This window comes from Grus americana, chromosome 1 (genome assembly GCF_028858705.1).
Source record: "Grus americana isolate bGruAme1 chromosome 1, bGruAme1.mat, whole genome shotgun sequence".
Taxonomy (NCBI): domain Eukaryota; kingdom Metazoa; phylum Chordata; class Aves; order Gruiformes; family Gruidae; genus Grus; species Grus americana.
This window is the reverse complement of record NC_072852.1, coordinates 134,317,554-134,332,846: the sequence shown is the minus strand read 5'-3', so window position 1 is coordinate 134,332,846 and position 15,293 is coordinate 134,317,554. Positions and strand designations below refer to the sequence as shown.

At 45.2% G+C, this 15,293-nt stretch overlaps 1 protein-coding gene across 6 annotated transcripts in view; it reads left to right on the top strand.

The window, feature by feature from the left end:
• Positions 1-15,293, top strand: part of NHS (NHS actin remodeling regulator) — a 266,162-nt gene that overhangs the window by 239,555 nt on the left and 11,314 nt on the right. For 3 of the 6 annotated variants that reach the window (XM_054847036.1, XM_054847017.1, XM_054847045.1), the window contains exons 3-5: positions 1,934-2,067; positions 10,839-10,901; positions 13,151-13,343. In XM_054847036.1, coding sequence (XP_054703011.1) covers positions 1,934-2,067; positions 10,839-10,901; positions 13,151-13,343 — 390 coding nt within the window. Of the gene's footprint in view, positions 1-1,933; positions 2,068-10,838; positions 10,902-10,944; positions 11,743-13,150; positions 13,344-14,329; positions 15,068-15,293 lie in introns of those variants that run through there. The other 3 variants (XM_054847025.1, XM_054847054.1, XM_054847061.1) reach the window with 3 other exon arrangements.

Below are 15,293 nucleotides of genomic sequence, written 5' to 3'. Positions count from 1 at the left end.
TCTCCACAGAAAACAAGGTGTCTGTATGGGGTTTCCATGCATGATACTGGAGGAGACCTATGTCCTTCAAGGGTGGCAGCTGAAAGCCAGGTGATAGCCCAGACAGCTTGGAAGGGTTGGGCAGGTGTCCCCTCCCCAGGCCAGGGAACACCTCCTGACATCACCTAACAAACTGGAGACCTCCAGCCTCAAAACCGAACCATGCAACACAGGGAGGAAGCAGGAGAAATCAAGGTCATAACCAGATCCCTGCCATAAAGGGAACTTAGTAGGTGCAAACATCTGGATGGTCCTACGACAGCACACTACAGGGAAGGCAAAAGATGAGGAAAGGTCAGTTTTCACTGGGAACCTAACCAAGGGAAAATTCTTATGGGGAAGCATGTAAAAGTAGGCAAGCAAGCCTGTCTTTGCGCTATAAGGAAGGAGAAAATCCATGCAGGTCACCCTTAAAATGTTCAGCAAGAGCCTCCTGTGTTGGAAGTGTTTTGCACCAACAGCTATCATTGCCTTGATCATTTATTATTGTTATCAGGTTATAATAACAATTGATTACTCACATCTGCGGAGCATCTGTTAGTTGGATAAAACGTTCCAATTAATTACTGCATTTGAACCTCTCTGCAGATTTTAGCTGAGGAACACACTGTGGCTGCAGTATGTCTTCATAGCACTGCAAAGAGCGATACAGCCGAATTGCAATCACAGTAGCATTGGACTAGGGCAGAAGTTGGCTTTTCTGTTCCCAGTGGCTCTGCTTTGCAATCGTCCCAGGACCAGGCTGATCTCTGCCTGCCATCTTGTGGGCAGGAGAAATCTGACAGCAGCGCGGGAAGGCAGCTGTCAGAAAATGCCTCATCTTTTTAAAGTTACAAATCTCAGTTTTGGCAACTTCCCATCCTCCGCATTTAACAGCAGCTGTGCAGGTTTAGCAGGCAGCTTGGCATGTGCTGCTTTATTTTATTTTCCAAATGACTGCATATATTGGAGGGAAATTATAATCGGAAATTTACCCTAACATGTTTATTGTGTCTCACCTATTTCTTCTATCAGAATTTCATTATCTCTTTATCTATTTAACCAGGAGTAATTAAAACTAAACATTAGATCAGAACCCAGCTATGCTAGCAGCAAACATTGTTGGCTAGGCCGCATAGCTATGTGTATCAGGTGAATCCATCATCCCCTTCCAGCAGCACTCCGTGCAAACAGTAATTATCTGAATGTCACCTAAAATTAGAGATAGAAAGTCTGTGAGCATTTTCCCATGCACTTGGAAGGTTGCAGAGACTTGGGACTGATGCTGGAATAGGACTGAATATTATGAGCCCATGGTGAAGGAAGACTCCTCTGGGCCTGGGGTGGAGAGATCTTGACTTTTCCAGGATGATCTCCTCCATGGCAGGGCGCGGAGCTGCCATTCCAACAACCTTCATGATGTCAAGCCAATGCTCAGGCCCTGGCGCCGCCATGCAGCCGAGGAAGGAAATCCTACCTGGGGCTGTGTTTCCTTCTTTCTCCTCAGAGGCGTATATTTTATACGGGTAGAGTGCAGGCCTTACTGAAGCTTGACATTTCAAGGCAACAGGAGCTGCAGGTTCCCATTGGGAATCAGGACTAGAGTCCCAAGCTCCCAGAAGGTCGCTCCTCTGTCGCTTGGGATGAAGGTTATAAATCCCATTTGGGGATAATGCAGCTTTGGTGCACACGCTGGGGTGTGTTGTATGAGTGTTGCTCTTCCAGGGGCTTGGATGTCCAAGTGCTTCTCCCCTTCAGTTGCAACCAGGATCATAGGTACCGATCAGTGTAGAAGAGGCGGACCTTCATCTTTGGAGTCCACATCCTGTTCATGTCTCTGTTGTGCTGTTGATAGAGATATTTATATCTTTTTAACACTCTGAAAGATTCATGTCTTCTTTCTCCTCCAAAACAGAACATCGAAGCCGAGGTGATAACAGAGAGCAAAAAGCCCAAGGCCCCATCGCTGTGGTGGCTCCCCCTTTTCCTCCCTTCCCCGCAATCCGCAGTCAAAAGAGACAAGCGATAAAGGACCGGCACTTGCTACCAGTAAGTCTTTCACTACAGCCATCACACACAAACACGTTACGAGCATTGTGGGCCCTAAGTGTGACAGTGCTTCCCAAGTGCCCCCCCGCCCCCAGCCTGTGCAGGTACAACACAGCTGACCGTAAAGACTGATCAGTAACATAACTCAGGTCACAGCTTCCAGCAGCCGGCCCCAGGGCGGACCTTTCCATTGAGAAACCTCTTATTTTCACACATGACCAGCACACATACGCACTCATTCACACGCTCCTCCACAGTCCTTCGCATTCTCCTGCTTTAGGCAGCACTTCCAGGACCCTCCTGTAATTTCAGTAAGTGCTGTAATTTCAGCCCTTGCATTAGCACTGCTGGGAGCCAAGAACTCAAGGGCTTTGAGTGCTGGCTTGAGGCTCGTGAGGGTGCAGATAGGCTCAGCAGCACTTCTCCAGCTACGAGGAACTACGATTTCCACATATGTGAGGGCAACAGTCCTGTTCTGTAGTGTCTACCTACAGTTTTTTCAGATGCTTCATTTCTCACCCATGTCCTTGCAGCCAGCCAAGCAGGAACTCCAGCTGAAGATCTGGTCCTGTGTGTCTGTGCTGACTTGCCCCTGCTGCACTAATTTGAAATCAAATTACCGTTGGCACTATGGTATTTATCATCATTAAAGGAAATGCACCCAGATCCAGAAATTTAACTCTGATTGTGTCTCTAATTCCCACCGGTTTCAGCAGGACTTCGGTACCTCTGTGGCTTGGGGTGTTTGACCCATGAAAGTGCCATAGTAGCTAAATTCTGCCCTGTGCTAAGAACCTTTCCACTCCTCAAACCATTTCAAACTCCACAGGTCAGACCTGGATTTGACTTGTGATTGATGCGTATGCTTCAGCATAGGGACAGATCTGTCTGGCAGCTGCAGGTACAGGCACATTGGCATCTACAGAGATGCTACACCCATGAGCACATTATAAGTGTGTAGCTACTGAATCATCACCTACTTAGCTTAAAAATCCAAGTACAGTCACCTTAATCCATTATATTAACCATATGGAAATACTATAAGGGTAAAGGAGTCGCAGTGTAAAGCACCTGTCCAGGGACCAAAATGTCAGCTAGTCAGTCCATAGGAAGAGTTTTGTTTCTCATTTGAGACCATGAAATAAGGTTTCGATTAATTTGACTATTCTGGCTTTTTGACTGCTTATCTGGACAATTTCAAGGAAAGCATGACCATCACTGCAGGCTTTGGACTGGTTAAATTCGCAGGCCTTACGATTCAACTGGAAGAAGATATCTTGACATTAAGGGACAGCATAAAAAAGAGTAGGAAGATGTAAAGGAGAAACAGGCTTACCTGTTTCTTCTTTATAAGTCATCATCGAAGCTAGAGCTGTTGTAGGATCATTGAAAGGTAAAGGAGAGATGACCCCACTTTATAGATCAGAACTAGTTACAGATAATAGTTTGGACAGTATATTGAATATAAAGCTCTCTTCATTAATATCAGATGGGGAACGAGGCATGTCTTTTGAAATTGCATACTCAGTGGTGAAAGGCTTGAATCTTTGCTGTGTTTGGAAAACAACCAGTGCATTTTAGACATTACTTCCATCTGTGGAACACAAAATAATAATAAATAGCGAGCAACCCTCTGAGTCCTGTATTAGTCGGCAAAATTAAGTCACGTTGAATGCAGATGTCTTGGCTTTATCAGCAAGTCTACCTTTTTCTTTTCAAGAGGAAAAATATTAAGCTTTGTGTCCACCCATATTGGGCCATTTTTGGGAGCTGACCAGGTTCAGTGTTCCCCTGAGGAGGAGCAAACAAGAGCTGCTTGGAGGTTGTCATCCTATTGATTTCAAGGCATCTGGCAATGTTCTGCTTTGGTAATTGCAAATACTCCAAGGCCAGAGTACTTCAAAGTGCCTTGACCCATTTCTTAGAGAACAACTCGTTCGTGGGACAACTGTAAAAAGAGAGAACAAGGCAAGATGAAGCTGCACATGAATGCTCTGTCTGGCAGAAGGTTAATCAGAGATTTTTACAAGACAATGCAACTATGAATAACTAATTGATATTGTGTCAGCCTTCACGCCTTAATGATATCATTACAAGAGAAAGTTGAGAATGCTGTTATTGGCTAGCTTGCCCTTTTTGGCATAAGCTTTTTGACATCTGCAAAGGCGTATCTGCTTCGGGGGCTGTTGGTAATATCTGATATCTGATTCCAGTCAATTGTATCATCTATTTGTCAATGAACTAAAGATGTTAAATCCCACAAGAATTTTTTTTCGTGCCATAGCAGTCTGTTCTGTATTCCACTTTTCCGATGCATTGCAAAGGTGCTGGTGAAAGCAATGCTAAGCAACAATAAACACCCCTTTCTGTGTTTCTTACAAATTCGGGAAGTGATCGACAAGAACCTGGGAAATTTTTAGAAGTTACAGGATCTGGCTTTCCCAAACTAACCATCTAAGTTAAACGCATGCATTAATGCACTGAAATAAGTGGCTTGAATTTGAGAAATGTTCACAGTACCACTGTGAGGACTGGGAGAACTATCGCTACTGAAAGCAACTGAAAAACAGGTCACAGCTGTCTGAGGCCAGCCAAGGCTTCCACATTTGTGCATTTTGGCTGCTGTTTTATTGATACCAGTTAGGTGGGTATGAGCTTTTCCAAAGATCTTGCATATGGTATAGTAAAGCTAGAGAAAATCAAGCACAACAGATGAAGATTCACTTTGTGAATGAGTATTTTTACAGGGAGGAAGATGCCAAAGTCCCAGAATTTCCAAGAAAGACCAAATGAATTCAAGTCCAAAGCAACTGATGCCAGTGTAAATTGGTCTGGAGGGACTTTTGGACTGTTCCATCACAAGATCATTTTGTGGTGGAGAAGAAGCAGAGGACTAGATATGACATAGGATCTTTTGTGTCCCGGGCAAGACAAGTTCAGAATTAGCTTTATAGTCCACTTTTGTTCCTGCAAGTGCCCTGATTTGTCTGATGAAAGGTCCCCGTAGCCCAGAGGCAGAAGAGGATCCTTCAGGAAAGAGTGTAAGAACAGGGCATGGCTATGCCTTTTATTGTTCTATGATTTATCCTTCCAGTTTCATACAGAAATTGGTCACAGAGCTCCTGAGCCAGAGATCAAATACAGAATAATAGCCACCAAGGAACCTGTCTGCGTTGATTTTTGAGGCTTGTTTAATACATTTATCAGCAAATTTACACCTTGGTCTCAACAGCATCCTGTGACAATGACTTTAACGATCTGTATTTTATTTCAAACCCGATGCTTCATAATTTCATCACCTCCCTTCTAGTTCTTAGACTGTGTGAAACAGTGAGCGCTGTGTTGCTGTTCCCTTTCTCCATGCCCCTCCTGGTTTTGCAGACGGGATTTCACTTTCCTATCCATCCTAGCCATTCATTTTTAAAGCTGAAAAACTCTAGCATACTTAAGTCTCTCTCTACACAAAAGTAGTATACAACCAAACACATTTGTAAGTATCATTCATTCAGGCATTTTTGCCAATGGGGAAAAAAAAAAAATAATCTGAGGAGAGTATGAGGAAGGTATGGACTTGGAAAAGAGGGAAATATTCCTTACACATGTTCCCATGACAACCCTGCCTGTAGCACTGCTGAGGCCAGTCACTGAGTGTGAAGATGCTGTGTCATTCCAACTGCATTTCAGGCTTCTCTTTCATTTTCTCTGCATTTTTTTCTTTCTCTGGTTTCCCCAAGTCTGTCCAAGCAGGCTCAGAAAATCTCAGTGCTCAAGTTCAGAATGTCGTGGGACCACACTTTCTCAAACCCCTCATGGCACAGCTGTTACAATAAAATAAGGGAGATGGAGCAAGGAACCCGTAATATTTGGAAATTCACACTCACAACTGCGCAAAGTTCAGTGTCAGTTTGTTCATAACTATACTCTGAGCAGAAATCTAAGGGACAAGAAGGTTGTTTTCCAGCCAGGCTTTGCCTCTCCCCGAGACCTCAGCTAGAGCAAATGTGAAGAGAAAATAACGCATCAGGCAATGTTATTCCACGTCCCCGTCATTTCAAAAATATTCCCTATGGTCTGCCTTAGCATGCTTTGTACAGCAAAGGGAAACACAACTGAAGGTACTAACTTTCACACAGTTTTGTGCTGAAGCCATACGAAGCCTCAGTAAAAAATAACTGGGTTAAGGGCCGGGCACAAGTTGGGCTATGCACTTTCTGTGTGGAAATCCTGCCTTTAGCTGTTAGAAATAAAACCCACCTGACATTATTCATCAGAATGAACTTGTATAGGGCTATTTGTGCAATGAGCCTAATACCTACTACCCTGTATTGTGGGATGATTATTTCGTACCTTTGTCTGCTGGAATGCCATGTGTGGTATGACTTCTGTCAGAAAACACGTCTTATTTTTGTCTTTACCTTGTCAAAATATCGGATCAGTACATTAATCGTTAAAGTATTGTCAGTACTTTAACAGATTGCATTTGTGATGCTCCAAAAGAAAAGAAAAGAAACCCACAAGCATATAAAACAAGAACTTGAGGAGAATGAAACATATGGAAGTATAAACACTGGGAACAGGCAGGTGAGCAGGGCTGTGTTTCGCAGCAGAAATAGCACAGTCAGAAGTATTCCCCTCGTTTTCTCTGCAGCATCAGTTGACTGCATAAGAAAGCTGCTGTATAGGTACGAATGTTAATTTCTAATTAAGTAGTCAGCTGTGCTCTGAAAACACTGGAAAAAAGCTGCTAACCTTTTATTAGTATTTCTTCTCCTTTTACCAGACCTCTATTTTTTCCGACATGTAAATCAATACCATTTTCTTGAACTCCTGTGAATTAATGAAGGAGCAGGCTCTTGGTTTTACAGGCAGAGAAAAGGAGACAGGGAGGTTTCACCCAGGGCCACAGAAGGAGTCAGTACTCGACTCACATGAATGTGGGATTAAACACTAGTCCACACTTATTCTACATGCTACCTTTCCAGTATGTGAATGTTTGCTTTCAAATGTACTGTCAGTAAGTACGTATTATCTCTGCGCTCACGTAGGGTGAAAGCATCTCATGTATGTTCTGTTCGCTGTTGGAAATGGCCCATATACGAAGGCTGCGGATGCTGAAGCTACATGCTAATGCTCTGCTCGGGTGAATGTCACCCACTTTATTCACAAGGTCCTCCTGGGAAGGAAATTTCCGCCACTCAGTGCTGTAGAAGCTTGAAGTCAGAAATAACATTGATCACTTATGCTTTTTATTAGCTGCAACCTTTAGGCAGCAGGAGTCAAAAATAATCCTCTGGAGAACACCACTGTGCTGCTAGCTGCCTCCTGCCCTCGCCAAGGCCGTGCCGGCACCGCCAGCACCGCAGTGCCCTGTGCTGCTGGGGCTGTGACTCAGCCCGGCACCGACACGTCCTGCGAGGTAACACCTTGCCTTACCGTGGTCAAACGCAGCTGAGAGGAGAGGAATCAACTCAGGCATGCCGAAATTTGACAAACATGTTGAGGATAAATGCTCTTGATGAGGCTTTAGCATTCTCAAGACATCTTTAATTACCTGAAGAAAAATTAGTTCTTTATTCTTGGGTTTATGTTTTTTCCCCTCTCCATCGCACTGTGTTCAATACGCACTAACTGTGCGCTAACTTCGAAATCCCAGTATCTCCTGTAACACTATCACTATAGGTAAGGCAGGCTAGGTATATGATTTAACGCAAATGACGCTTCTTGCACTAGTCTGCCCTTATATCTTGAAGATCCCAAACAACAGTGGCATCTCAAAGCTTTGGGTGATGGAACAGAGTAGAGGGGCTGAAGTGGCATTTTTGTCCTGTCATTGGCCCGTTCATTTCCTCCTCTGGATCCCAGGTCTGGGACAATAACTGGGGCAGGCCCATAAATTGCCTGGCTGGCAAGTTTGCCGACTGCTAAATTGCTTCTTTGTCACTGCACTGATGGGGTTTAAGATTTTTATTCGCTAAAGGTGTGAGTCCCGTGTCCTGACTTAGCTGCCTGCAAGTAACACTAGGCTCTTCCTAAAATCAGTGGGGGAGTGTACAGGGGTGCTTCATCTCACCCCGAGTTGGGTGCTGAAGGAAGATGAGCTGAATTGCTCTGCGGCAGTGCCGCTTTCTCTTCCTCTATAGGGGAAGCCTTGCTGACTAGTTCAGACTTGGACATCCAACTTTTTTGTTGTAGTGGGCAGAAACCAAAGACTTTCACATCGAAAATACGCGGAGCACTGAGAAATCAGATCACGTGCATATGCAACCAAGATTTTTACTGCAAAGCAGTTTCATGAACACAATGGCACCTCTGCAAGTGAAATTGATGGGATAGCTCAGAAAATAAAGATGCTCGCATTTCTCAGTGACTGCAGAATAAATCCCTATTCAAGCAATTACACACCAGTTTGGTTCCAAAGCAATCTTAGCCCATTAAAGAAAAATGCCTATTTAAAGTATTCTGTCTTTGTATTTAACAGATTGATTATCACCGTTGCTGTTTGCCAAGCACACCCATACAAAAGAAATTCACTTTCAAAACTGCCTAACTGCAGATTTACCCATCAGACCAGAACAACCTTGAGTATATAATAATAATTTCTTGCTTAATTACATGTTTACTCAGGACATTTAGAGATATTCTGGTCTTCTGAGTGAATGAGAACATTTGAAGAGCGGCAGCTCTCTTGCCCCCCAGCGTGGAGGTGTTGAAATGCTGAGGCCACTGCTATGTCCCAGTGTCCCTCGGCTGCCTGGCGGCAGGCATCGCATGGGAACAGGCAGTAGGTGACCTCAGGACCCTTTGGTGAGATAGTGGTGGCACCAGCTTTCTCATGAGCATTGCTGTGACGGCAGGAGCTGAAATTCTGCCAGTCACCTCCATTTTTGTCCTACCTCTTCATGGCAGGAGCCTACCTAGGAAGTTTTTCCCACCATGCTTAATCAGAGTGTTCGTGACATTCACAATGGATGTGGGCACGTGTAACCGGATGGGTGATGTCTCCAAGGAGTCATGCAGAGCAGCGCACAGGGGAGGCAGGAAAGCCCTGCACTGACAGGACAGATGGATGCATAGCCAGACCTTGCTTGAGGCCAAAGTCAAGGTCCCGCTGTTTCTCCCGGGGAGGTTTGCCCCCGAGCGGCTCGTGCGCGTAGCTGTGCTTGGAGCTCTGGGCAGGAGATCCCTCCTGTCCCCTTCTCCTTGTGCACTAAGACGATCATAGGCCTTTGCAGGACATTTGCAAAGAGTTTCATATCCTGAACTCTTGTCACCTGAGCAGCATGTGTCTCCCCCTGCCTTGACCCTCCTCCCCAGAGATCCTCTGACACCTTCCACAGGGAAGCTGAATTTCAGTTCAAACCCTGATCCCGTTAACTGCAATCAGTCTGCTCAGACCAGATGACTGGAAACTCAGCTGGAGGACCATGGGTGAAATCTCCCTTGTATATCTGAAGAGTACGCTTAACTGGTTGATGTATTCAGTATCTCCGCGCCCTTCATTGCACAAACAGAGGTGTTTGTCCTGCAGTCAGGACTTTTCCCAGCTTGGGAGAACTGGTTGTGCACTGATCTGGGTAGAAACTAACCTGCTGGGAATGTTAACTGGGAACAGCCCTCTTTTGATTTCCTCCCTCTGCTCTCCTGTAAGGCTGATGGGCAGCTCAACTGGAGACTTCTCTTGGCTTTAGTCCTGCACATGGGACCAGGGCAAAGCAGGAGGTGCTGTGTATCTAGGAAGAGAGTAGGACAGGACAGAGAATCAGGCCTTTTGAGACTCACCACAGCTTTTTTTTTTTTTTTTTTTTTTTTAAGGATACCATATAATGCAGTCTTTCAAACTGAGGTTTGTGGTTCATCCGTCAGGGCGGTGTTGATAATGATTTGGAGGAAAAAGATTCATACGATTATTTGGCAGGTCTGCTAACTAATGCAGGGGGAGATAATAACCCCCACCAAGAAACACTTGCTAGAGCTTTCCAGTGTGATCAACAGACCTCTGTTTTCTTTATCTCCTTTTTTGTTTTATTTCCTATTTCAAAAGAAGTCATCCTTCACTCCTTGGTTTTGAAAACAGGACACTGCAACAAACAAGCCAGAGTTTCCACTATAAGAAGATTTCAGAGGTGCAGGGATTCAGCAAGACCTTCTGGGCATCACTGTTTGTCCTTTCAAGTGTTATAAAAAGTGACAAAAAGCCAATTGGCCGTTGTCACTCTGATACAATGATTGCAACCTTAGAGATGTAATGATAACATCAGAAAATCTTAGCAATCAATGTATTCGATAAATCACCCTCAGGACTAGCATTATTTATATCCATTGCTTAAATACATCATGCAAAAAGAATTCCCTTATATTATGAAATTACTTATAATGTAATTGCATAAGTACCTTGCGCTGCTTCAGCTCCAGGCAGTACACAGTTTGAGTTACCAAATCAATACAAGGCGTTCTTGGGAAAATTTAAGCATGTCCGTACAAGGAGGTTGAACCAATTTCCCTGTAGTTTTGTCTAATCTGAGTAAGCAAAACCAGCACCGACTTTGCAGGGGTCCAAACCGCTCTGTGGGCACAGTTGCTTGAGCTGCATTTTGTAGAGAAATAGTCCGTTCTGCGGAACAAACCCGTCAGTAGGAAATAGGGTGGAAATCTCAGCTTGTTTTGCCTCTGATGCTAGTTTATCCAGACAAAAATGATGTGCTTTTACCAGAAACGTTTTGTGTATGTTTTTAATTTTTTTTTTTTTTTTTTTTTACATTTCACATTTATAGTTTAACAGCACCCGTTCGCCCTCCCCAGTTGAGTGTTGCCACATGACCCCCTGGAGTAGAAAGGTACTGGAAAAACAAGCAATCCTCAACTAACAGCCCTGTCTCAACTCTTCTCCCTTCAGATCCTAACCCTTCCTTCTTGCTTGCTTTTCACTTGCTAACTTTACTGTGCTAAAAGAAGCCTTTTCTGTTTTTCTCTTGTCAGTAAGACACAATAATGACTTTTCCTCCCCCCCCCCCCGCTTTCATTCTTCACCTCGTATGGGTTTCAGGAGCTCGTGGCGATGAGGCCACCTCCTCTTATCACCTCCTTTAAAAGGCCTGAACCGGGACAGGCTCAATAGCATTAGCGATTGCTTTTCATTCTCTTGCAATGTTTTTTTGCCAGACTGCCCCTTTTCTTCTTTTTTTGCCTAAATGGTAAGAAACTGTTCGGGCGATGCCAGCACGACAGCGGGTATTTATTCTCTGGCCATTTGGGGATGCCACTGTTTGGAGAGGAGGAGCTCTGGCAGCCAGGGTCACTTTGCTCGCTTTGTCCAGCGCTTCATTGTCATCCAGGGGAGGAATCGGCAACAAGCGCAGCCTCTGTGTGTGTGTGTCTGCGTGTCCGTGTGTCTGCGTGCGTGTGTGCAAGGGTGTTTTGGTTTGGTTTGGTTTTTTGCATGCATGCATCAAACTTTTGGGAGGGGGGAGTTACCTAGGAAACAAAGTCTTTTGTGCTTGAAGTTTATATGAGCTATTCACGTCTGCCGGGGATCGGCACAAAAGCTGCAGGCAGAAAGAAGGCTGCGATGTTTGACTGAGATCCTACGTGGGAAAAGGGGGTTTTCTGCGGGCGGGAGGAGGAGGAAGCGTGCTCTGTCTTGGGTCTGGGGGTGCTGCGGGAGGTGATGCTGGCGAGGTAAGTAAGCGCCCTCCAACAGTTTAAATTGTAGCTGCCGAGTTAAGATCTTAAATGCGTTTGGGGCCGGGGCGTAAATGCTGTTTGGCAAGCTCGAGACGGTTAATTCCCCCGGGATTTGCGAGGAGCCTGGGCGGAGGAATGGCAGAAGTACAATGGCAGCCCGGGCGTGATCCTGCGGTGTTCAACACCCGCCCGCTCAACGCCCTGCCAAGGAGCTGGAGAGCAATATTTTATCTTCACCACGTTTGCTACCGAAACTAAAACTGGCAAATGAAGTGTAAACCGCAGACATGAGGGGGAAGGCTGGTAGTTAAGCAGCTGGGAATTCAGGAGTGAAGAGAAAGCCGGCCTGAAAGGGATTGCGCTTCGTTTTTAAAAACCGAGAGGCAGACGGACGTCCTGGGCTGGTCGAAGAGGTGTCACAGCTTATAGAAGAATGTATTAATGGAAAAAGGGAGGGAAATTAGGCAGAAAAAGGTAAGTGTTTCTCCCCTCCGTCCCTTCCAAACAAAACGGAAACTTTTTTTTTGCAAACAAAGAGACCCCCAAACACCTGGTTGGTGGCCAGCACCACGTGAAAACGCGCTTAATTTATTTCTCTGTTACTAGATGAAATCGTAGCAGCTTTGCAGGACAGGTGTTGTTAGGGATTTGTTATTTCTTCCAAAAGAAAACAAACCTGTGTTTATTCCGCACAGTTTACTTTTCTCTCTGTTTCTTTATCTTCCATTTCTAGCGCTTCTCATAGCATGCTGTAAAAATGTGCGTGGTTTCTAAATAACCCTTTGAATTTCTTCTGGTGGTGGCTACTCTTCTTTTTGGCCACTGTCCTCCCCGCCCCGGGGCACCGTTAACACCTGCCGCTTACCACCGCAGAGCTGCTGGGTGGCCGTAACGTCCGTCTGCTCATGGTCTGAGTTTGTAAAAATGAAATGCAAATGTTTTTCTGCAGTACGGAGGGGTCTTCTTTAAAACTTGGGGCCTTCTGACGCTTGTCCTCAAATGAACAGTTATACGGGGCCAGCCCTGGCTAGTGATCAGCGGACTCGGGTCTTCAAAAGGTTGCGGATGCAAATGAGGGCCCACGTGTGTAACGCCGATGGTAATTGAGGGCACGCCTGCAACGGCTGCCCCCGAATGCAGGACGGGCCCCTTCTGATGGAGGAGGTGTCCTGTAAATGTCACTGTGAATACGCTGACTCGTTTCCAGTATGTTGAGGTATTTTTTTCCTATTAGCAGGATGTTATTTTTCCATTGGAGATTAGGTTGTGCTGTGTGACTTAGCTAGTACGGTTCCTCCTCACATCCCTGTAATTGATTTCTGATCTGTGTGTCTGCTTTGTTTCAAAATTAGCCTCGTGTGCCTGAGTGGGAGACACTGATTTTGAATGTATTCATTTGCAGTCCCATCCTCCAGAGGACGAAGATACAGATGTCATGTTAGGGCAGAGGCCGAAAAATCCAATACATAATATCCCTTCTACACTGGATAAACAAACCAATTGGAGTAAAGCACTACCTCTCCCAACTCCAGAGGAGAAAATGAAACAAGATGCCCAAGTGATTTCTTCTTGCATTATCCCCATCAATGTCACTGGTACAAATCTCTTCTATTTCTTTTCGTATTTATTGCATGGTTCGAGGGAGATCAAGTACTTATTTTGTTTAATTTATTTGAAGTCACGGGATTGTGCAGTCTGGGGGCAAAGACCCTAGCTTGAGGATTTAGTTTCTGGAAGACAGTGGGCTAAATTCATCCCTCATGCTTGACCGCTGGAGTCACTGAAGCCGCATCTAGGATTAATTTGGCCCATATTTTCAGAGTCATGTTATACAGTGTAACATAACACCGGTTCCCTGTATAAACAATGTACTTTTGTTGTGTATATAGCCTACAGTCTGTATTTACAAAGACCTCAAATAACTTTTTGAATGTAGCTGACTGAAATAATGCAGAAAGCCACCAAAATTAATCATATGATTATCATGTGTAGCAGGAGAAGAGAAACTAGAGAATGTAGGCTACTATTTGCAGTGCTTTAAACATGCGAGGCATGACTGTGTAGCATGCAAACCATCGCTCTGAGATCTCTTTACATGCAGCTATGCTGAAGGTACAGTAATGGCATTTTTTTATTTCTATAGCATTTGGATACATTTGACTAGATTTATTTGAAGGAAAATTTGTTTATAGAAGCAGCAGGTATATCACTTATTAAATGTGATAGATTACTTATTTCCAGAACCAAAATCAGGCTGTTTTTCTCTTTCTCTTTTTCTCTTTCTCTCCTTCCAGAGGGCTACGGTAAACATAAAAGTTGATCTGAGTTTAAAACATAAAGTTGGTCTGAGTTTAAAACATAAAGTTGGTCTGAGTTTTCCTCAATAATATTTTGCACCAACTATTGATTAATGTAAGAGCATAAATTGGGCTCACTTCCATGGTTATAGATTTGAATATAAACAATCAGGAAAAAAATCAGGGAGCTTTCAGTTAGCCTTCATTCCCCAGAGAACATATTTGTATTTAATTCTATTTTTCCAATAACTCGGGGGGGGAGGGTTGGGGAGGGAGGTCACAGCCCCTGACATCCCTTTGCTCTTTCCCACGTCTATCGGCGGTGCCCAACCTTCCTGCAAGACAGGCTGCGGGGTTCAGCATGGTGCTGGGGAGGGCTGCATGCCCACAGGACAGCTTCAGCCCCCAACCGAGGGGCTCTGGGCTTTTGGGCTTGCAGCACGTCTGTCCCACAGCATCACGCTGACAAGTCCCCATCTGCTCCTCCATCATCTCCGTGAATCCTCCCAGCGACGGCAACGCCGTCCTGGTTCCCCTCCGCCCTGGCAGCGTAGGTGACACCGCACAGTGCCGCCAGCTCTGCCCGCCCGGGGAGGTGGCAGCCGGGAGCGGGTGTCCCCGCCGCCAGGACGGTGCTTCTGGCCAGCCGGGTCCCCATGGGAGGAAAGGCGTCGCACCGGCAGAGCTGCCTGCATAGGCCCTGCCGGGCTGGAGGCTGGGAGCCGGCGGGTCGGGGTGGCAGATTGGGCACTGCCGATAGAAATCCCCGCGGAAAGTCACAGACGGCGTGGCACATTTCCGTGAGGTGAAGCCGGTGTGAAAATGATGCTCCTTCTAGATTCGGTCTAGGCCCCTGACTGGTGTAAGCTTTCTAACATGGCTAACGTCACCTAATGCAGATCAGAGGAGAGTTAGGTCTGGGACCAATGTTAACTTTTCCAGTAATAGCCATTTTTGCCTAGACTCCACCTGCCATACATTGGAACCAAATTTCCACTGATCAGTTTTACAGATCAAGAATGGTATGTAATCTTCTGGATGTTTATGTGTATCATTCTCATTAGCACTAATGGGAATAATTTGTATGCGTCACGGGGAGGATATGCCCTCTTCCACTTTCCTCTCAGAGATGACCCCGTGCATCTGGCGCACAGAGCATGTTCGGCTAACTCACAGTTGCTGGAAAACCAGCAATGATGCTGATATTGATTTTTTTGTTTCAAATAGTTTGCTTTCAGTTCTCTGTTT